Raw genomic sequence first — 20,206 nt, 5'->3', positions numbered from 1 at the left:
CAGAAGGCTTCTCCCCACCCCAAGCAGAATGGAACGTTTAACTACAATAACCCCTTTTACGTGACATGAGGCACTTTTTTATCCTTTAGGACTTTGTTGTCATTAAGTATCTGACTAGCCAGGGAAATGCAGCAGGCTCTGCAGAACTACGTTGCGTTGGATAGTCAGGAAAAAACACCCGGATGCCATAAAGTAGCATCTCCTTCCTGAGGGTGCGTGGAGGCGGTGATCTCCACTAAATACCAATTCTAACATAGATTTAGAAATGGTTATACTCCTCACAAACAGACATTTCTAAGTAGGCTGAAATGGTTCTTTTCCCCTCTACTTGGTGCCTGTCATCCTCCTAGACATTTGAAGGAACACAGATTATACGCTCAGATCATCAGAACAGTAGACTCTGACCTAAAGTATACTTTGAGTATGAAAACACATGTTCTTCCCCAAGCCACCCCTTAGCCCAGGACCCTAAGTTTTTGGCCCCATTTAGGAGGTGACATTTCACTGCTTACCCCTCAGTTTATGGTAATTTTATGCCAATCCAGGTCCAGGGATAATTCCTCCCAACTCTTTATGAGAAAAACTCAACTGTCATTTGCATTTTGGATCCCTGCAGTGGATTGGGAGGCATTAAGAGTTAATCCATTCTTTAGCTGTTTTTTGTAATATATATGTATATATATATATATATATATATATATATATATATATATATATATTCACACACACACACATATACACACACACATTTTCATTCTCCAATTTGACACAGTGGAGCAGGTTGCTGTTACTGAGAAATTGAAGCACCAGGTGTGATTAAATAAGATCACACATTTCATTCTCCCTTTAATTTCCCATCACTTTTCAGCAGCTGAATCCATGTGCGATCCTCCCCATCCTCACCCCAGGGGGCCAGCCCGCCCCGTGAATTCTTGGTGTGCCCAGCAGAGCAGGAGCAGGCTGTTTCCACAGTATACCACCCTGCTGGGCCGTTGTGAGTCCAATCTATTTTTGCCTCCAAATTATTCAGGATTGTTAGGTCTGGTTTATGAATCCATTCATCTCCCTAGAGAGTGAGACGTCTGGTACTCTTACATCATTGATGCCCAAGTTCAACCACAAGGAGTTTCCAAACATAGAGAAGAATGGAGTCCCAGATAAAGAAACACTTAGATGTTGTCTTCATCGCCTTCCTCTCGGCCCCTCCTCTTGTTTCTTCTGCAGCTGCATCATCTCTTTCCCCACGTAGCCCGCTCCTCTGCTTCTGGGACTGGGAGTTGGAAATGGCATTGACACCGTTCCTCTGAAAGCATGTCCTAAGAAGCTACATTCTTGATGTCATTAAAAAATGAAATTGAGACAAGGGGCCTTTCTCAGGTGAAGGTTCAGGGTGTCTGTCCCCTGCTGTTTAGCAGCAGGCAGTTCAGGAGCAACAGGAATAAAGCGGTGTCTCTGCATTGAGAAGCAGGTGGTCACGTGGATACCCAGTGTGGCAATAAGCACCATCACAGGTGAGTCCCTGGAGAGAGGGAGGAGAGGCTGTCCCTTCCCAGCTGCGTGTGCTCTTCCTTTGCAACCAGAGTCCAATGACTGTGACCAGTAATGGGCCAACTGTGCAGCAGGGTGTAGGTCAATTCACTCCACACATACCGATGGAATGCCTGTGTGCCAGGGCTGTCCTCGGCAGCGCGGAACCAACACCGGCACTGCTCTGCTGACCCTTGTCCACTCTTCAGGGTCTGGCCTCTGCTTACTTCTCAGTTCACCCCCAGGGTGCGCTGTGAACAGCCAGTCAGGTAGAGTGATAAGCAGTCCCATGAGTATCATGCTCCTCCTTGAGTCTGTTCGTTCTGGCCCATGTGCATGGGGAGCCTGGACTTCTTTCTACCCCTTCACCTGCCTAACTTCCAGCCAGATGTCAGGTCTGATTTCCTCCAGGTACTTCCTCTGGTCTCACCCTGCCTCTGGGCTCACCTGAGACATGCCTTCTTGTCTTTCATTCCCACTTTCACTTTTCAAGGTTAAAGATTGTGTCTTATTCATTAAAGTCCACATTCTGCCTAACACATAGTGGGCACTCAAAAAAAATATTTGTTGAATTAACCATTGAATTCATTTATATCCTTGTGTAAGATTCATAGGCAATCATTTTCCCTCCATGTAATTTTTACAAGACCCACACGATAGTTCTTAAATAGAAAGTAGAGAGATTGTGACATTTGCAATCTTGCTCACCCTAATTGTAGTGAGAATTAACACCCCCATGTCTTAGGGAAGTCACCTCCTTTCTCTGTATGTTTTTTAATAAGCATGGAACCCCTTGGCAAAACTAAATTGGAACTGTTAGAAATATTAGGTGGTTCTTTATTGGGACCAGTTCTGGAGAATTACCATGCCTATGCTTTTCTTCCTGAGTACAAATTAAAATTTATTTTAAAATAAGTAGCAGATTTACAAGTATAAAACATAGACATGCATACAGCTAAAAGTTTGAAGGCACTGGGTGGGAAGATTAAGGGTTTCTCTTTTTCCAAAATCTTCTTTAATATTTTATAATTTATTTTTTATGGAAAAGTATCAGAAAGAAAAATAAGAATCCTATTGAAAGAAGTGCATATTGAGAGGTTTTTGCTTTACTTGTATGAGCTCAAGTGTAGCAATCAAAAATGTTCTCTGAGCAAACAAATATCTTGGCAATGCTGTTGCATTGTGTGGAATATTTTTTTAATCTCAGGCTTTTTTATCAACAAGATGTTTATTCTTTCATTCAACACAGAAATATTAAATATCTACTATGCGTCAGGCAGTCTAACATGCACTCATTTTCTCCATATTAATAATAATGTTGATTCACAATGTATGCATGCATCAAATCACCATGTTATACACCTTAAACATACACAATGTTGTATGTCAACTATCTATTATATAAAGCCTGTGGTCGTCACACCATCACGCCGTAACGACCAATCAGCAAGAGGCTGTGTGCGCGGGGTGGGCGGGGACTTGATTCTGGAGGACTTGACCGGAGGCATCGGTGGGTTTCTGCGTTCTGCCAGGGCGACAGGTGGGTTTCTGGGTCCGGCCTCCCGCAGTGGCGGCAGTGGTGGTAGCCATGGGACTCTTTCTGGGTCCCGCCAAGCCGCAGAACTCTGGGTCCTGGGTCTTGCGCAATTTTGTGTGCTGGGCTCCTAGCACCTTAATAAAGCTAGAAAAAAAGTAAAAATACAAATTTTTATAGCACTCACCTCCCAAAGCTCTTTCCTCTACATTAGAACTATTCTCTCTCACAATTCTATAAAGTAGGATATATGAGTTAGTCCAAGAAACTCTAGCTGCTGTAACAAATATGTTCCTAAAAATTGGTGGCTTAGGTTCTGTCTTATGTAACATTCCTAGGTAGTGGTTACACAAAGCCACACCTGTGATAAAATCCAATAGAAATACACACACATCCTTATAAAACAGATGGATTGTGCCAAAATCAGTTTCCTAGTTTTAATATTGTACTATAGTTACACAAGATGTTAGCATTGGGGGATGCTGGGTGAAATGCACACAGGGATTTCCCTGAACATTTTTCTGTAACTTCTGAATCTATAATTATTGATGTTGATATTATTGAGATATATATATATATATATATATATATATATATATATATATATATATTGCATCAAACAATAGAAATTTATTCTTTCACAGTTTTAGAGGCCAGAAATGTAAAATTAGTTTCCCTGGGCTGAAATAAAAGAACTACACTCTTTCCAGAGGCTTTAGGGGATAATCTGCTCCTTGTCTCTTCCAGCTTCTGGTGTCAGCCAGCATTCCTTGGCTTGTGGTTGCATCAGTCCAATATCTGCCTGCATGTTTCCCATTGCCTTCTTCTCTTCTGTCTGTGTCAAATTCCCCTCTGCTTCCCTCCATTGAGTACACTTGTGATATATATAGAGTCCTCTTAGATAATTCAGGATCTTATGATCTTATCATATGAGGCTATCTTAAGATCTTTAACTTAATCTCACCTGCAGAATCTCTTAAAAAAAGGAAGAAAGCTGATAAATTTTATATCATCATGTTTCCATTGGCAATAGAGTTCCACTATCCTACTTTAAAAATCGTATTTAGATTTCATTGTATTCTATTGAATTTATGAATTTAAAAGTGTAATAGATACAGAGGCAAAAATGGTACAGGTGTCAAACCAACATCTGTTCCTGCCACTTAGTTTTAACTTAATAGGACGTGTCAGAGGTTGGATATAGACATTTAAAGATGTTTGGAATTATATTTTCTTTTACATTTATTTCAGCAAGATTAAAGACAAAAATTAACTTATTAGGAACCTTCATCTTTACAGTCTTTCAAGAAAAGATTCAGAATTATTCATTCACATGGGATTCCTTCTTTTCTCTCTTCTTCACACTCTCTTTCTCCCTCCCTCCCTTTATGTATATATCGGATAGCAGTCAAAAAACAATAAGCTACATTGGAACCTAGATAATTACTAGTTATCAGGAGTGGAAGTCTTTCTAAACTTGAGCATTTGTTGTTCCCATCAAATCATATAAACCAGGAGTGACTATTTCAAACTTAGGGGGAAGTGCAATGAATGAGGTCACAGGAGGTGTTTTGCTCAAAGTATGTAAGCTGACCTCTGTGCTTCACCCCTGTCCCAGCCACCACCTCTGCCTGGAGAAACCATATTGCTCTTTGAAATCACTTCTTCTATATCCTGTCTACTATCCCAAATGGTCCCAATATAACATGCTTTCCATAGAAAAAGAGAACAAATTATCCACTAATTTCTATGTGCTTCTTGATAAACATTGGCACTTTCAGGTTGCCAGTAGAGTCACTGAGGGAGGTGCCTGCAGGAAAGGAGGAGAAAAGATAGGCAGCTCTCACATTTACATCTTGGACGAATTTCATAACCATCACCTCAGCTGTTGTTTTGTGCTTGGCCAAGTGGAGAAATGTAAGTGAAGAAAAGCCAGAGTACCTTCTCTCAATTTATAAATGAGCAAATTACCAGCAGATTATCTAATTTCACTCCCTGCTGCTCTCACACCTGTGTGCCATCAGTGTTTTGAACTAATATGTCAATGCAGGGGCATGAAGACCTTTCTGAGCTACATGGATTTCTAGCTTGGGTGTGTGAATGCTTATGGTAGAAAATATCTTCCTTAAACCCCACAGCAGGCATGTGACAGGGAGAGAATCTCTTAACTACATTCATGGATGGTTTTGTACCAGTGGCTCTGGATAAAGGGAAAATTGCAATTTTGAGATCTGTATGACATAACCTACTCTTAGTGGTTGCAAATTCAAAATTTTTCTTTCTATGATTGCCTCCCATCAATTTGGTTCAGTTATCTTAAGAAAGAATAAGACTTCTTAGTGGGAATATGGGAATACTGTTTTTTATTTAATACCGAACTAAGGTAACTAAGTTTCCCTGTGCTTATTCTGTGTGCCATCTGTGAGTTGAGTCTAGAAATAACAGGTTTGAAGTTAGCCCAGCCTTTGAACCTAGTTGTGATTTTTATTAGATGTGTCACCTTGGACATGTCATTTAACTTTTCTGAACTTCAATTTCCCCCAATTATGAACTTTAGGTAAAATTGTTACCATAAAGGTTCTTGTAGTAGATACAATATTTTTTAAAAATAGAGCATGTTCTGCATGGATATTTATTTTAAAATAGTTTAATAGAAGCTGAAAATAAGAAGTGAAGCTCTCAGACAACACCTTGCATATAATAAGTGCTCAGCCATTGTCATCATTATTGTCATTATTTCCTCCTCCTCCTCCTTTTACCTCTTCTTCTCCTACATCATCATCATCATCATCATCATTATGATAATCATCTCCAGGGGAAGGGAGTTAGGCTGGCTAGAGGAGTGGGAAGAGGAAAACTTTGGAGCCAAGCCAACTGTATCAGTCAGATCTCTGGCAGGAAACACTCAAAAGGGCTGATTTGGAGGAGAATTTAGTAAAGAAACAACTGTATTTATAACATCATGGTCAAACTGTAGGGAAACAAAAGGATTAGCATACTACCCCCTCCTAGTTAGAAAAAAGACAGGAAGGAAAACAATTATCAGCCCTAGGTTTGAAGGGGCAAGAAGAGTGAATCATTACAAGAACTTGGAAGGAGACAGTCATGTGTTAAGAGTCACTGACAAGGGCTGTGACCGTGCGTCAAGGGATGTAACCTAGACAGTCTGCACCGAGGGAGGCTGGGGGAATAAATACCCTGGCCTCACTCTCCTCCCAACACCCAGTCTTTTTTAAAAAATACAGTTTTATTGATATCAGAGAGGAAGGGAGAGGGAGGGAGAGAATGAAACATCAATGACGAGAGAGAATTATTGATCGGCTACCTCCTGCATGCCACCTACTGGAGATCGAGCTTGAAACCCGGACATGTGCCCTGACCAGGAATCAAACCGTGACCTCCTGGTTCATAGGTCAGCACTCAACCACTGTGCCACACCAGCCAGGCACCAACCCCAGTCTTCCCAGCACTTCCCGTAAGAACCCTGCCCAACAGGAAGCTAGAGGGCAAGTTGTTCTGAGTCAGTCCATAAACATCAGTGTCTAGGGGTACAGAGCATGATGGGGAGGGTACAGAGCAAAACTAGAGAAATTAACAGTTAACTGCCACATGTCCAAAACCGAAACCATCCTCACAAGCCACGATATTTTGAATTTAACTTAAAAAATCAATTTGCAATGACTATTATAAAAATAAATATATTACCATTCGGGTTTTCTTGAATATTTTTAGTTGAAAATTCTCACAAAAAATGATTTTAAAGTTGGTCAGGGCTGCCACTTAGGGAAAACAGTTTTTTTTTTATAGACGCGTGTGGCTTGTGGGGAAGGCCTGCCCCTTTCATCTTCAGATGCTTGTGGCATGCAATGGGTTAACAGAATATATTCAGCACACACAACCCAGCTTTGAAGCCGCTTTGTAACTTTAAACAAGTTGTTTAATTTAATTTTTCTGGGCCTCGGGTTGCTTGCTGTAAAACAAGGGTAATAATAATGGTTATCAGGTAACTGTAAGCCTAAACCAAGATGATATCTGTGAAATGCCTAGCAGAGTAGCAATTCGTGTTCTCTAGCCTCTACCCCAGCTGGTGACAGCCCGCTCCACTGGCGGCCGCTTTATAGCCATGAGTTCCCTAGGAGCGGGGTCTCTCCTGGTGTGGCCCATAGACCATGTGCTTTAGAGGCACCTGGGGTCCCTTTAAATAGGCGGGTCACAGCCCCCCACCCCAGTCCAGCTACATCCTGAGCAGCAGGGTGGGATTCTTCCCCCCAAGAGATTTTCATGCGCAATAAAGTTTGGGAACCACCGTCCTGGAAGTCCGTATTTCTAATTGATGCCCACTTGGGTAAAATACAGGTGAGATTTATCTGTGCGTGGCAGCCATTAGGTTCAGTTACAGCCCATCAGCTCTGTGAAGAGAGGCTGTTGGACCAGGACCCTGATGGTCTGTCGTGTGGTGTTAGGCCACGCTGAGTCTCCATTTTGCTGGCTTTATTAACACCTAAGGAACAATGTTCCCAGGCTTTTAATTAAAAATTCTCTAACATCCAGACTCTGATCATTTTCTAGGTTGGATATGGGCTTGGTGAGTAGCTGGAATTTACACCCCTTCCAGAGAAAACTTAATAAGCTAAGCAGAAGCTGTTAAAGGGAATAAAGCTTTTTGAAAGCGTTGTAGATGAGAATAGGTCAATTTTGAGTATAAACAGAAGGAGGTCGAAACTTAGAATAAGATCAGAGGATAGGGGTCCTTGCTTTAATTTAGTAAGGAAAGGTCTGAGAAAATTCAGTGGCGGTCTGGGACTGACTTTGGGGTCATGATTTGGGTCTTAAAGTTGTTAGGATAGGTTGGCTGCAATAAACAGAGACTTGAAATAGCAGAGCTTAGACCAAAGGGAATTCTCTTTGCTTTTCATGTAAAATCGCAAAGGTAGGAAGAGCAGGGCTAGGGTGGTGGCCCACGTCCTCATGCTCCAGAATGGAACCCAGTCAGTTGTGACATCCGTGCTCCGAACCACAGGAAGAAGAAGGGAAGACGGTGCAGAGTGTGGAGCAGTGAACTTTCAGAGAAGGTTCAGAACCTGCCACACAGCTCACTTGATCACATCACTTTGGCCAGAACTGATTCTCATGGCCATGCCAAACTGCCAGGGAGGCTTGGCAATGGAATGACAGTAAAATATCCTGTAAAGTGGGTGATAGGTTGAGGGCAGCTAGAAGTCACTGCCGTAGGTTCAGCATCCTGAGAAACCGGTTCTTTCTTTTCCCAGTAGAATGGTTATCAGTCAGGAACCCACAAACCATCCTAGGTATATTTAGAAGAGGGAACTTCATAGATGGAATTGTCAGCACAGGTGAAAGAAGAGTTGACTATTCAAAGTGCAAAGGTGAGGCAATATAGCAAGAGGAGGAATTCTAGCTTCCCTGGAGCAAGAGGAACAGGAGGAAGCAGAGCTTAGTGGTCAGGGTTGCCTGGCAGTACATGGAACCCCCGTGGGCTCTCCTGGGGAAGATGCAGTCACTGTCCAAGATGCCACAGGAATCAGAATGATAGAGGAAGAAAGATACTGGCCTTTTCCTTTTTCCACCCCTCATCTGCCTCTAGTGCAGCAGTTCTCAACCTGTGGGTCGCAACCCCTTTGGGGCTCGAATGACCCTTTCACAGGGGTCACCTAAGACCATCAGAAAACACATATTGAATAAATAATTACATATTGTTTTGTGATTAATCACTATGCTTTAATTATGTTCAATTTGTAACAATGAAAATACATCCTGCATATCAGATATTTACATTACGATTCATAACAGTAGCAAAATTACAGTTATGAAGTAGCAATGAAAGTAATTTTATGGTTGGGGGTCACCACAACATGAGGAGCTGTATTAAAGGGTCGTGGCATTAGGAAGGTTGAGAACCACTGCTCTAGTGCCTCACATTGGCTGGAACTACCTGGAAGCCAGAGGACAAGGGATTCTGGGAAATGTAGTTCTGTGTAAACAGAGCAGCCAAATAGAATAAAGCATGGATCTGAAATCAAACAAGGGAACTGGAGTAGCTCCAAAACCCAAATTCTAGACCAGGATAAATTACTAATGATTGAAACATTGCTAGGCAGTATTTCTGGATGAAGCCGAAAAATTTGCAAGACAAAAGAGGGTCCTTCTGTTGAAAGCTAGGACTCAAATTGATTCATGTACATCATTGTTCACAGCAGTATTATTCACAATAGCCAAAAAGTAGAAACAACCCAGATGTGCATCAACAGATGAATGGATAAATAAAATGTGATGTATTCTGGCACATACTACAACATGGATGAACCTTGAGAACATTATGCCAAGTGAAATAAGCCAGAAACAAAAGTAGAAGTGTTGTATGATTCCACTTATATGAGATACCTAGAATTGGCAATTTCATGGGGGAAAGAAAGTAGAACAGATGTTACCTGGGGCTGGGAGTTTGGGAACAATGGAGAGTTACAGTTTATTGGGGACAAAGTTTCTATTTGAGATGATCGAAAGTTCTAGAAATAGATAGTGGTGATGGTTGCAAAACATTGTCAATGTACTTAGTGCTGCCACATTCTACATTTAGAAATAAAGTAATATTTTTTAAAAATACAAAAAAAATTTAAAGGTAAAGCATACAAATAAAGAGAATCCTTTTACTTCTTAAATGTATTTACTGATTATAAGAGCCCTTTATGGAGAAGTTGCCTGTAATGAAGCAATAGAAGTTGACTAATAGACAAAACAGTGTGATCAAAAGACCATGAAGACTTAAACACCAAAACTCTGTGGCCAAGATTGGTTGTGAAGTTACAATAACACTTTCTGGGGGGAGAAATATTGCTTCCCCTTTCTCAAACAGAACTTGACATGGTCATGGAGCATAAGAATAACTCATAATGAAAAGGCAAAGGCAAAATTAGAGGCATATGGGTAGAATTGGATGATCTATAATAATAAAAACATAAAAATGCTAATTAGGCCAGACAGCCAAACAACCTTCCAGACATCCTTCCGGACGACCTTCCTGATGAAGCCAGGGCTGTGAGGACCAAGGCAAGCTGCCATATATATATATATATATATATATATATATATATATATATATGGCTAAGTTGACTCGCACATGCACAATACATATAAAGCTCTTGCTGGCCCCAATCACGTGTGTTTCAATCTGTCATTGTCGATTGTGAATTTGGTTGACACTTATATTATAAAGGGTGAATAGCAATACTAAAATATTTCTTCTAATTAATTTCCTTTCAATGTGCACAAATTTGTGCACTGGGCCACTAGTATGTGTTATAATCTGAGAACTTGGAAATAGCTAGTTTGACAAAGGAAGAAAACAGGAGAAACCCCAGAAAGCCTGCAAGAGATCCTTTGAAGAATGGAGATAACAGGAAAGGTTTCGTTTCCAAGTCCTCTGTTAATAAGGAGTGGAAGAGTGAGGATATACTCATCTATATCAAAAGCAGCCCAGAAATATCATCAAGGACAAGCCCTTGAAGATGGCTGTTGGCCTTTGCTCTCAAGAAGGTCATTGGCTGTGTAGTGAAGACCATTTCTATGAATGGACAGGGAATCCAAACTGGATGGGACAAGCACAGTCGTCTTTTTCGCATTTCTGCCATTTGCTGGTACAACAGAAGCAGTAACAAACCCTGTTCTCAGAACTCTGCTCGCAACATTGGTGATGGTGGCACACAAACTGAGAGGGAAACAAAAAGCCATGTTAATTTCAAGCTCCATTAGAAACACAAGCAGGAAAGAAAAATCAGTGTCTGGCCCATGTCAAAGGTCACAACTGGAAAGGAAATAAACTTTCTTTTTGAGATCTTAAGAAGGTATTGCCAACATTGAAGACATTCTCTTTCCTCTTTGACTTTTGTTCCTCATTAAATTTTTAAAAAACTCTCGTGTTGATATCTCCTCCAAACAGTTATGTGAGGTAATGGTGTTTAAGTTGCATACACTTTCTTTTGGAAAAGGAAATCATTCAGTGTTTGGGATCTAGCCACAGGATTCCATTCCAGAGCTGTCTTCTATTTTATCTGTTGCATATGATATTTTATATGAACCTCCAATAACGGTTATGGCTTTGGCATAATGCGTAAATATTATTCTTTTGATGACTCCACCACATAAGTTGTCTCTGACATGAAATCAACACAAGATAGTCTTGTCTAAGAGACCTCAGCCCTTTAATCCCTTTGTAAAACGTGTTGCATCCCCCAGATCAAGTCCAGGAAATGCACACATGTCTTTCTCTTAGGCTTGTGTTGAAGCTGGTAATACACAAATGAAAACAGATACCGCTCCTAAATTCTGTTTTATGTCATGGCAGTGAGCATTCTGGGTCTTTGGTGATGGATGAGTCTTCATTTGTAAATGTAAAGCCATATGCATTGATTTAGCTTGCTTCCAAGCATTTTGTATTAGTGAGCATCACATATGGCTTTATAATGCTTCCATACCAGATGCCTGGTTATACTTTGATTCAATATATGCAGGAAGAGAAGATATATGAGGATGTTTCTGTAACTTTTTGGCTAAGTAATTGGTCAGAAGTTTCATCCCACCTGGAGGCGAGGAATTGGCCCTGCTGATTTCTCAGGCTTCTCTCTCTAGATTTTATGATCCTGTGACATCTTTTCCCAGAGGCAGTAAATTTGAAGAATCTATCACTAAGTGCAATCAAATCCACCCTCCCTCTCCCCCAAACTAAATAGGTATTTTTAAACACACACAAATGCACATTTCAAGAACAAAAGAGTTCTCTTTTGAGAATGCAAATACAGCCATTGCTCAATTACATTATTGGACTGAACTCCAGTATCAGTTACAATGAAAAGGGAAAATTGTAGGAGACGCTTTCTTTAGGACCAGAACATGGATTATGGCCTGAATTTAATTGTGTTGTTCATGGCACCATGCTAACTGGCACTAAATTATATTCAGTTTATCTTTTTACAAACCATCTCTTATTATTCTCCAAATGTTTTTCTTGGATGCTCATCCTGTTCTCCCCAGCTCTGTGGTAAGTTCTTTGAGATCAGAGCTAATGCCACACAGTAAATACTCAATAAATAGATCGTAAATAAATGAATGAGCAGAGGCATAGATGAATGTGTCTGCAGATTCAAGATGCCAGTATTCACATTTCAGACGTGACCTGAGAAATCCAAAAAGAGTGAACAAGTGTGGATGTTCCCTGGTCTTCCTTGGAAGGCATCCAAATTCTCCTCCTCGGACTTTCATGAATAATACACAGATTTAATCTGCTTCCCTCTGGCCCTTTGCCCTTTTAATCTACCCCAGCAAAAATGTTCATCTTTATGGTACTGGGAAATATTATGAAGAGCTTTACCATATTCCAGCATCTGTGTCTTTATATACTTGTTTTGTTCTTGACCTTAGCTTGAGCTTTTTAAACGTCCTAAGTTCCCACTGTCATTTTCTAAGTGTGTTGTCTTTGCCTTCTTTGGGACAGCTTGTAAAGATACCTGTTTTAAATGAGATCTTCCTAAAATACAGGTCAAGGATTCTCTGTTGGTAAAAATGTCTCTAAGAATAACATTAGGAATTGGTGGCAGTGGTCATATCTGGGAAGTAGAGAAATGCAGAAGAGAAGAATGTGTACTTTCCTCTCGGTAACCATCGGTTTGATCATTTTTGTCCATGAACCTGTGTTACTCTTATAATTTATAGACTGGTTTAAAAAAATAAGAATATCTATATTCATCACAACGTACACCATTTTAGCAGGTCGTAAAAGTTTTAATGCGATATGAATGCCATTTGTTTATGTAGATGTTTATTTTAAACAAATGAACACTCATGTTGTTTTAAGATACAACACCCAGTGAGTCCAGTATCCAGCTTTTGCAGTATCTCTGGGTGTCAGTAATTAGATACTGGCCCATCATTCATGCTGGCGCCTTTTATGAGCGGATGATGGCGGAGCTGCTGTTGTATCCATAGCTTTTTGCTTTGAATGACAAGCACCCAGTGAGCATTTTAATAATAGAGACGGTGTTAAAGTCAGTAGGTCACAGCTTTTCATAGTTGTATTTCATGTTTTCCTCTTGGCAGTGTTTTCCGTGGTAACACATTTCACATGTTGGGGGCCGCCCCCTCGATTACAGCTTGCTCATTATGCACATCCAGCGGCCCCACCCCATTTCACTCTGCATTTCCAAAGTTCCTCTTTCTCCTAAGCTTTTCCTGTCACTTTTGTCTCTGAGTTTTTTATTTCCATGTCAGTCTTCCTGATCCTGCTTCTAATTTGCCATTAGCATTTCTACTCTGGCTTGTTTGTTTTTTGAGTTTCTGCAAGTGGTTCAGCCATGGTTAGACACCTTTAAACCTGTTAACCTTTGAATATATAAATGCTTACAGGTGCATAAAATGATTTGACTCTATAAATGAATGTTCAAAAATGCAGGCAGTTCTTATAAACATATTTATGTATTGTATTAAGTTCAAAATCAGTTCCCATGTTTAAGTTTGCACATTGTAGAAACTGTAAGCTTCAGTCTCAGTAGAGAACATGTATAAAGGCTCAAAATACATATGATTCGCTGAAAAGTCACCGTCTGTAATCTGTAACATTTAAAAATTAACAAAAAATTTTAAAAATTAAAATTAACCAAAAAATGTCTGAAAGAGATTGGCTAAGTAATGCCCTTCCCCAGTGGTTCTCTGACTTTCATGTGCATCAGAAGAGCCTGAAGGACTGATTGAAACTGATTGCTGAGCTCCTGACTCCTGGGTCTGTGGTAGAGCCTGTGGAGTTTCTTTTCTAACAAGAGTCCAGTTGATTTGGATTCTGTTGATTTGGGAACACACACTGCAAACCATTGCTATCCCATTTCTCCTAAGCACACAGAAACTGCATTTCCCTGCTGATCTTGAAGTTCAGTTGGAGCCACATGACTGGGGCTCGGCCAGGGGCAGGAAATTCCCTGCATGGTTCTCCATTCTCCCCCCCTTCCCTGGGCACCTGTGGAGGCTGCATGTTAAAGACAACGGCACCTAGATCTATAGGTGTGTGCGTGGAGGAAAGCTGACTGCCTCACACAAAACAGTCATGTGGGAGAGGATGAGCCTCTGGGACATGCAGTCACAGAGGGTGGGGGCATTGCCTGACTCACCCTAAGACACAGGATGTTCAGAACGTGATCATGAGAGGAACCATGCCCGGCTCCCAGGCAACTTTTATTACATCCATTTGAATGAAGATTAAATCCATCTACCAGCCACTGTTCCCATTCAAAAAATATACACAGTAGATACTTGAATAACATCCTTTGGTTCATTGTCGTTTCATTATAATGCTGATGAGATGCTGTAGGAACTTAATTCTTGTGTATGTCAATTAGCTTATAGTAAAATTGGTTTCATTATACATCGTTTGCTACAGTTCCAAGGACATATTGATGCCATTAAGTGAGGACTTACTGTATTTACATTGATTAATGTTACAGCCATGTCTGTAGGCCACAAAGTGACTTTGGCCAATCTTTCAGAATCTCTCCTAAATTCACCTTCCTGCATTTTGGGTGGGCTTTCATCTGAACTTTTCCAACTGCCAGTTCCTCGGACTCCTATATTCTTATATTCTCTAGAGCAGCAGTTCTCAACCTGTCAGTCGTGACCCCTTTGGGGGTCAAACGACCCTTTCACAGCGGTCGCCTAACACCATTGGAAAACACATATATAATTACATATTGTTTTTGTGATTAATCACTATGCTTTAATTATGTTCAATTTGTAACAATGAAATTGGGGGTCACCACAACATAAGGAACTGTATTAAAGGGCCGCGGCATTAGGAAGGTTGAGAACCACTGCTCTAGAGGGTTCTACCTGCACACCTTTTGCTTCATGTTGGATGAGACCAAGGTCCTTTTCCTCTTACTCAAAGCCGATTACAGACTCTCTGCCTTGCTTCCCTCTGTGCTTCTCCTACCTTGTTCTGCCAATGTGGTCATCCCAGAATTTCTGACCTAACTTGACTGGGGCAGAATTTCCCTTTAGGCAGCTTCACAGTAAGGTCAGTAGGCCCAGAGTGACCCACATCTTTCATCACAGTCCCAAGTGGGGAGAGCCTTTCAGAAGGTTATTCCTTAACCCTGTTGCCGGTATTACTTTTGCTGAATCTGAACAGCACCCTTTCTCTGGACTCTGCCTAGATGTCCATGTCTGTCCCTCTTGTCCCCACTAATCTTGCTGAATTTGACCACTTGCCTAAGATCATTGTGCATTGGAGAAATGGAGGAAAAATGAGTGTCAGAAAGCAGAGTGATGTGGAGAGCATTGGGAGATGAAGCTGGTGAGGTCTTGGTAGTTCTCTGCTTATGAGAATGGACAGACACACTGGGCTTGGTAACACCTACCTGAGAGGGTTATTCTGAGTATAAAACATATGTGTGTGGCTCTTTGCTTAATGTCTGGCCCATGGGAAATGCTCAGTTATGGTCCTTTTCTTTTCCTCTTTCTTTCCTTTTATAACTTATATTTGGAGTTCATTGAGAGCAAGAACTTGATCTTTTATTTCAATGGATCACCTTAGTGCCCATCCCAGTGTGAACTGACTGGTAAATGCACAATACATGACAACTGGGATTATCATTATTATTACTAAGCAGTCCTTTGAATGCTAGGATTTTACATATACTTTCTTACTTAGGTTTGTATTTAATTTAAAAATCGCTGTGGCTTTACAATACCAAGATGAGTTTCTAGCATCTGATACTTTCCTATGTGGAATATGCATCTTTGTTATTCATTGATATTTGGGGTTTTATTGTGTAGATTAGACATGGTTTTGTTTCCCAGTAAGTGGATGTTGGTTATTTCAAAGCTTCAAAGCATCTCTAAGATGTAGAATGATGAGAAATATAATCCATGTACATATTGAAATGCAACATATATTTGCATCACAGCACTTTTCTGATAGCTATTAGAAAAGTATATAAATACCTAGATTAAACGAAGGCATAAAAGTAAAAATATCCCTTTACCAATAATTTGCTGTTCAAGAAAAACAAAGCAATCATTTAGAGCTCTGACCTTTTAATTCAGCTGAGTCAAGGAATCCAATTCTCTTTTATTTCATGTTATATTGTATCTAATTGATGAAGAGATCTAAGTGAATCCATATGCCCAAAACTGACCTAGACAAACTCCATTTCTTTTGTGTCTAGATGCGTTGGAAGCCCCGTTTATTCAATTTTCTAGTAAAAAAAAAAAAAAAAAAGTTTGTTTTATTCTAACTGTTAAACTGCATATTAAAGCTGTTTGGCAGTTAAAGTGAATAAAACAAACTTTTATTCTCTTTCTCTCTCACATAATAACATAATAAAGTTCCTGCACTCCAGACTTTGCTGATAATTCTGTTAACAATACACAAGACAAAATAGAATGCATCCCAGCCTTCCTTAACTAGATGAGCCTAAACACTTACAAAAACTCCCTTTAATCAGATAAGTGTGCTCAGACCCAACCATGTGCTCAGAAAGCAGATCAGAAGAGAAAGCATCCTCTTTTGTTGCATGACTCTACATGATTTTTTCCCCAATGGTTGACGTTAGGTACAAGATAATATTTATATTCCATGTATTACTCACAAAAGGCTTTTTGTCTTTTCCATTCTTCAGTTTTTATTAAGAAGTTAAGTTCCTGTTTATCCCACCCCTCCGTAGCTCTTACAAATACAGTCTTGTGTAGTGGTCTGTTCATAAATTATTAATGTCACCTTTCAGCAACATGTAACCAGTGGGGATTTCAGCTGCGCCTCCGGGTGCCTGCAGCCTGCCCTGCTCCTGGGGAAACAAGCCTCTGAACCTCTCCCTCCTCTAGAGAAACAATTAACTTTGTGTTCCATTTGCCGACGGTGGTGTGCACCTACATCGCTCATGTGTGTTACACCCTGTCCGTCTTTTCAGCCCGAGCAGCTAAGGGGAGAGTCAAGATGTATAGCTGAGCTCCTGGGCCTTGGAGTAGGAATGAAAAGATTTGCACTCACTGAGGAAGAAAATGGCATTCCTGGCTGTCATTCTGGAAGGAGGAGCTTTCTCTGACATTGCACGCGGGCTCTGCTCATGTCCCTGAATGGCAGCTCGTGCCTCATTGCTGACCAAGCGTTTTCCCGCCTAAGCTGGCAGGCAGATGTGTTTGACATGCAAGCAAGCTGCCCTTAGGTTGGGATGTAAGGATACCCCCAAATTAGGGCCAGTTCTGTTCAACTGCGTAGGTCGTGCTGAATCTTACTTCAGTGTGGGCTTATGACCAGCTTTTGATGTGTCTTCAATGCCTAAGAAGTTGAGGGTGAGGATGGTGTGACAGAGCAGGCTTGTGTCTGAATTCCTAGTGAGAGGCACATGCCTTCCTCCCTGGGCATCGCCTGCCCTTTCACTTCTCCTGGCCACATCTCATCCGTGGCTGGAAACCTGAGTGTGTGGGAGGGAGCTGGGATTTCTTGAAGAAATTGACACTGAGCCCTAAGCGTGGAAAATATCACCAGGTGGGACCTGTGATCTGAACGCACTGTAGGGGTGTTTGGGGTTTCACATTTTCAACCGGCTTCTAAAAGTACACGTCTGCTTCCAATTTTCACCAGTTTTTTGTTTCTTTGTTTGAAAAAGGCAATCCAAAAGGAGATATAATATAAATCTGTTGAAGAGAATGGTGTATTTCATAACCAATCATAAATTGACTTACATATTTTCTGTTTACAATTTTATAGATTGTCCTTCCATTGATTAAATGCCTGTCGCTGGCACCACTAAGACGAGCACAAACAGATGTTTCCCCGGCTTATACGAAGCTAACCATCCGAGTATCAGTCCTTCAGTTATCATGAATCATCAGAGTTGACTGTATGTGAACCCATAGCCTCAACACTTCACACTCACTCTTTTACCTTGTCTCAATATCTGATGGCCCTAAATTTCAGCATCTCGTGTGTAAAATGGGGGAATGGGTCTGGTTAATCCTTACAGCACCTAGAAAACATTCAGCTGGCCTCTCCATGGGCACCTGTGTGGCCTGGGAGACGCTGGTTCACCTTTCTGAGTTTCAAACACTGCCTAAATAAAATGAAATCATGCTCCATTTTCCAGGGGTTGGGTTGTGTGTGTGTGTGTGTGTGTTTAACAGCATGAAAATTAAAGTCTAGCCTGGCCTCATAGCAGTGTAGAATAGGAGTATTTATTCTTGTATTGTTGTTGTTTTTCTATGCATCTGTAAATACTGCTTTTGATTCAGAGATTCCAGAATGTGTTTTCTTAGATTGACCCAAATCCCCTGATTCAGACTTGCTGGGATTTATAGTAGGCAACACAATTCCGCTTCTAAAGCGTCAACCCTGTAGCATTTTTCTTCTTTTATAGGCCATATGCAAGGGCAGGGACGAAAAGAGGCCAGTGCGTTCACTTTTGCCTTTAAAGCAGGGCATGCCTAGGATGCATTGCCTTGTGCCTAACAAGTTGTCACCAGAGTCAGCTGCTCCGCGTGGACCTGATCCCGAATTCTGAGGTCACGCTGCTGTGGTTTCAGGCCAAACCCATGACAGTCTGCATGGGTCTTCAGGTTCCTCTAGCTTTTTCCGTCCACGTTAGAAAAACGGCAAAGATCTTTCTGGGAACGAAATGGTAATAGATGATAATAAGGAAGCTCCAGGACATTAGTACATATTTCCTTTCAGAGCCAGGGACACGTGGCGCTGAAGCCTCTGAAACATCAACCAGACACTGGAAACGCGCCTGATTTGGTTTCATTAAAAATACCAGAGAATCATTAGACCATGAGGGGAATTCTGTTTTCCATTCCCTGGGGACTATGATTAGGAAGTGACTTTCCAGTTCATTCTTTTTTTTTTCCACTTCCTGTCCCCCCCCCCTTCCCCTTTGAGACCGTTTGCTAAATGATAACAGCAAATGGAATGGGGGTATCCACACCTCCTGGGCTTCTCGGCCGACCCACGAATACTGCCAGGTTTTCATTTCCATCCACCAGAGCTAAGCTCTTCTGCAGGCCTGGGTGGGAGGTCTCTTTTTCTCTCTGTCTAGACAGCCAAAATGACAGAACTTTAAGATCTTTTCTTTGCATTGTTCATCTTAAAAAAGAGAGAGAGAGAAAGAAATTAGAAAGTAAAGATGTCTGTGTAGTAATAGTTACTTTAATTGTTTGTGCCCTTAACAGATAGACACGGTGAAACACTGTCACAAGTAGGAAGGACGCTTAAGGTTTTCATCGGACCAGGAAGTGTACACAATTAACTTGAAATATAAATGTAAGCCAGCATTTTAGTTAAGCTGCTTATTAAAATAATTAGGGCAGTGAAGCGAGGAGCATGTAAGCCAGGGAAATTGTGAGGTTTGATTAAAACGCTCCCTGCATGTATAGGATTGAGTGGAAAGGAATTGTAAAGTCATGGGTTTGTTAAATAAAAACTTCTACACGGAAAGCCAAAAGGTACCAGAAAGGGGCTGAAGAACGGATATTTAGAGATTTGTAGTAGTAGAAACCCTGACCCAGAAGGGATGTTTGTAAAACCATTTCTAAACTGGCCACTGCCAAGCTCCCCTGTAAAATGTGCTTTTTGAAAGATTCTCTTTACAGTGTGTGCACTTATGAAGTAGTACTTAGATTGATTTCCCACTGAGTAAAAACAGGATCCTCCAATTAGAGTATTGGATTAGCACAAAATAACCAGTGTGACCTCTTTCAGGGAATATAATTGAAAGCAAAACTCGCGTGTGGAGGCCCACTGCCTCCTTTGAGGGTGACTGGTTGGGAACCACTGTTTACTCCAACCCCTTTATTTAGGGCGCGTTTAATGACTCGGTTTAGTACACGGTGAAAGCTACAACACAGGTCGCTCCTTTCTAGCGCAGAGCTCTGCTCAACCACACTGCCACTTTATAAAGAGGTGAGGCTGAGCAGTTTTGAGTGCTGTTAATTCCAAGATTTTGGAAGTACAACCGCATTTGAAAGACTGTAGAGGTAGCACTTTTATAACCCATTTTCTTCTCTGGCTTTCTCCTTAAACTTTCTTAACATCACATTGGTCATTTTTCAATTTGTCTCGTGTGCCATGCTTTTATATAAGGGCCCTAATCT

At 41.0% G+C, this 20,206-nt stretch overlaps 1 protein-coding gene across 1 annotated transcript in view; it reads left to right on the top strand.

The window, feature by feature from the left end:
* Positions 1-18,269, top strand: part of SAMD12 (sterile alpha motif domain containing 12) — a 255,150-nt gene extending 236,881 nt beyond the window's left edge. Inside the window, exon 5 of the mRNA XM_081111380.1 lies at positions 17,829-18,269. Coding sequence (XP_080967506.1) covers positions 17,829-17,848 — 20 coding nt within the window. The 3' untranslated portion in view covers positions 17,849-18,269. The remainder of the gene's footprint in view (positions 1-17,828) is intronic.
* The last annotated feature ends 1,937 nt before the right edge of the window (positions 18,270-20,206 follow it).

Source organism: Myotis nattereri, assembly GCF_964212035.1.
Source record: "Myotis nattereri genome assembly, chromosome: 17".
Lineage (NCBI taxonomy): Eukaryota > Metazoa > Chordata > Mammalia > Chiroptera > Vespertilionidae > Myotis > Myotis nattereri.
The sequence above is the reverse complement of the archived record's forward strand: the minus strand, read 5'-3'. Positions and strand labels throughout refer to the sequence as shown.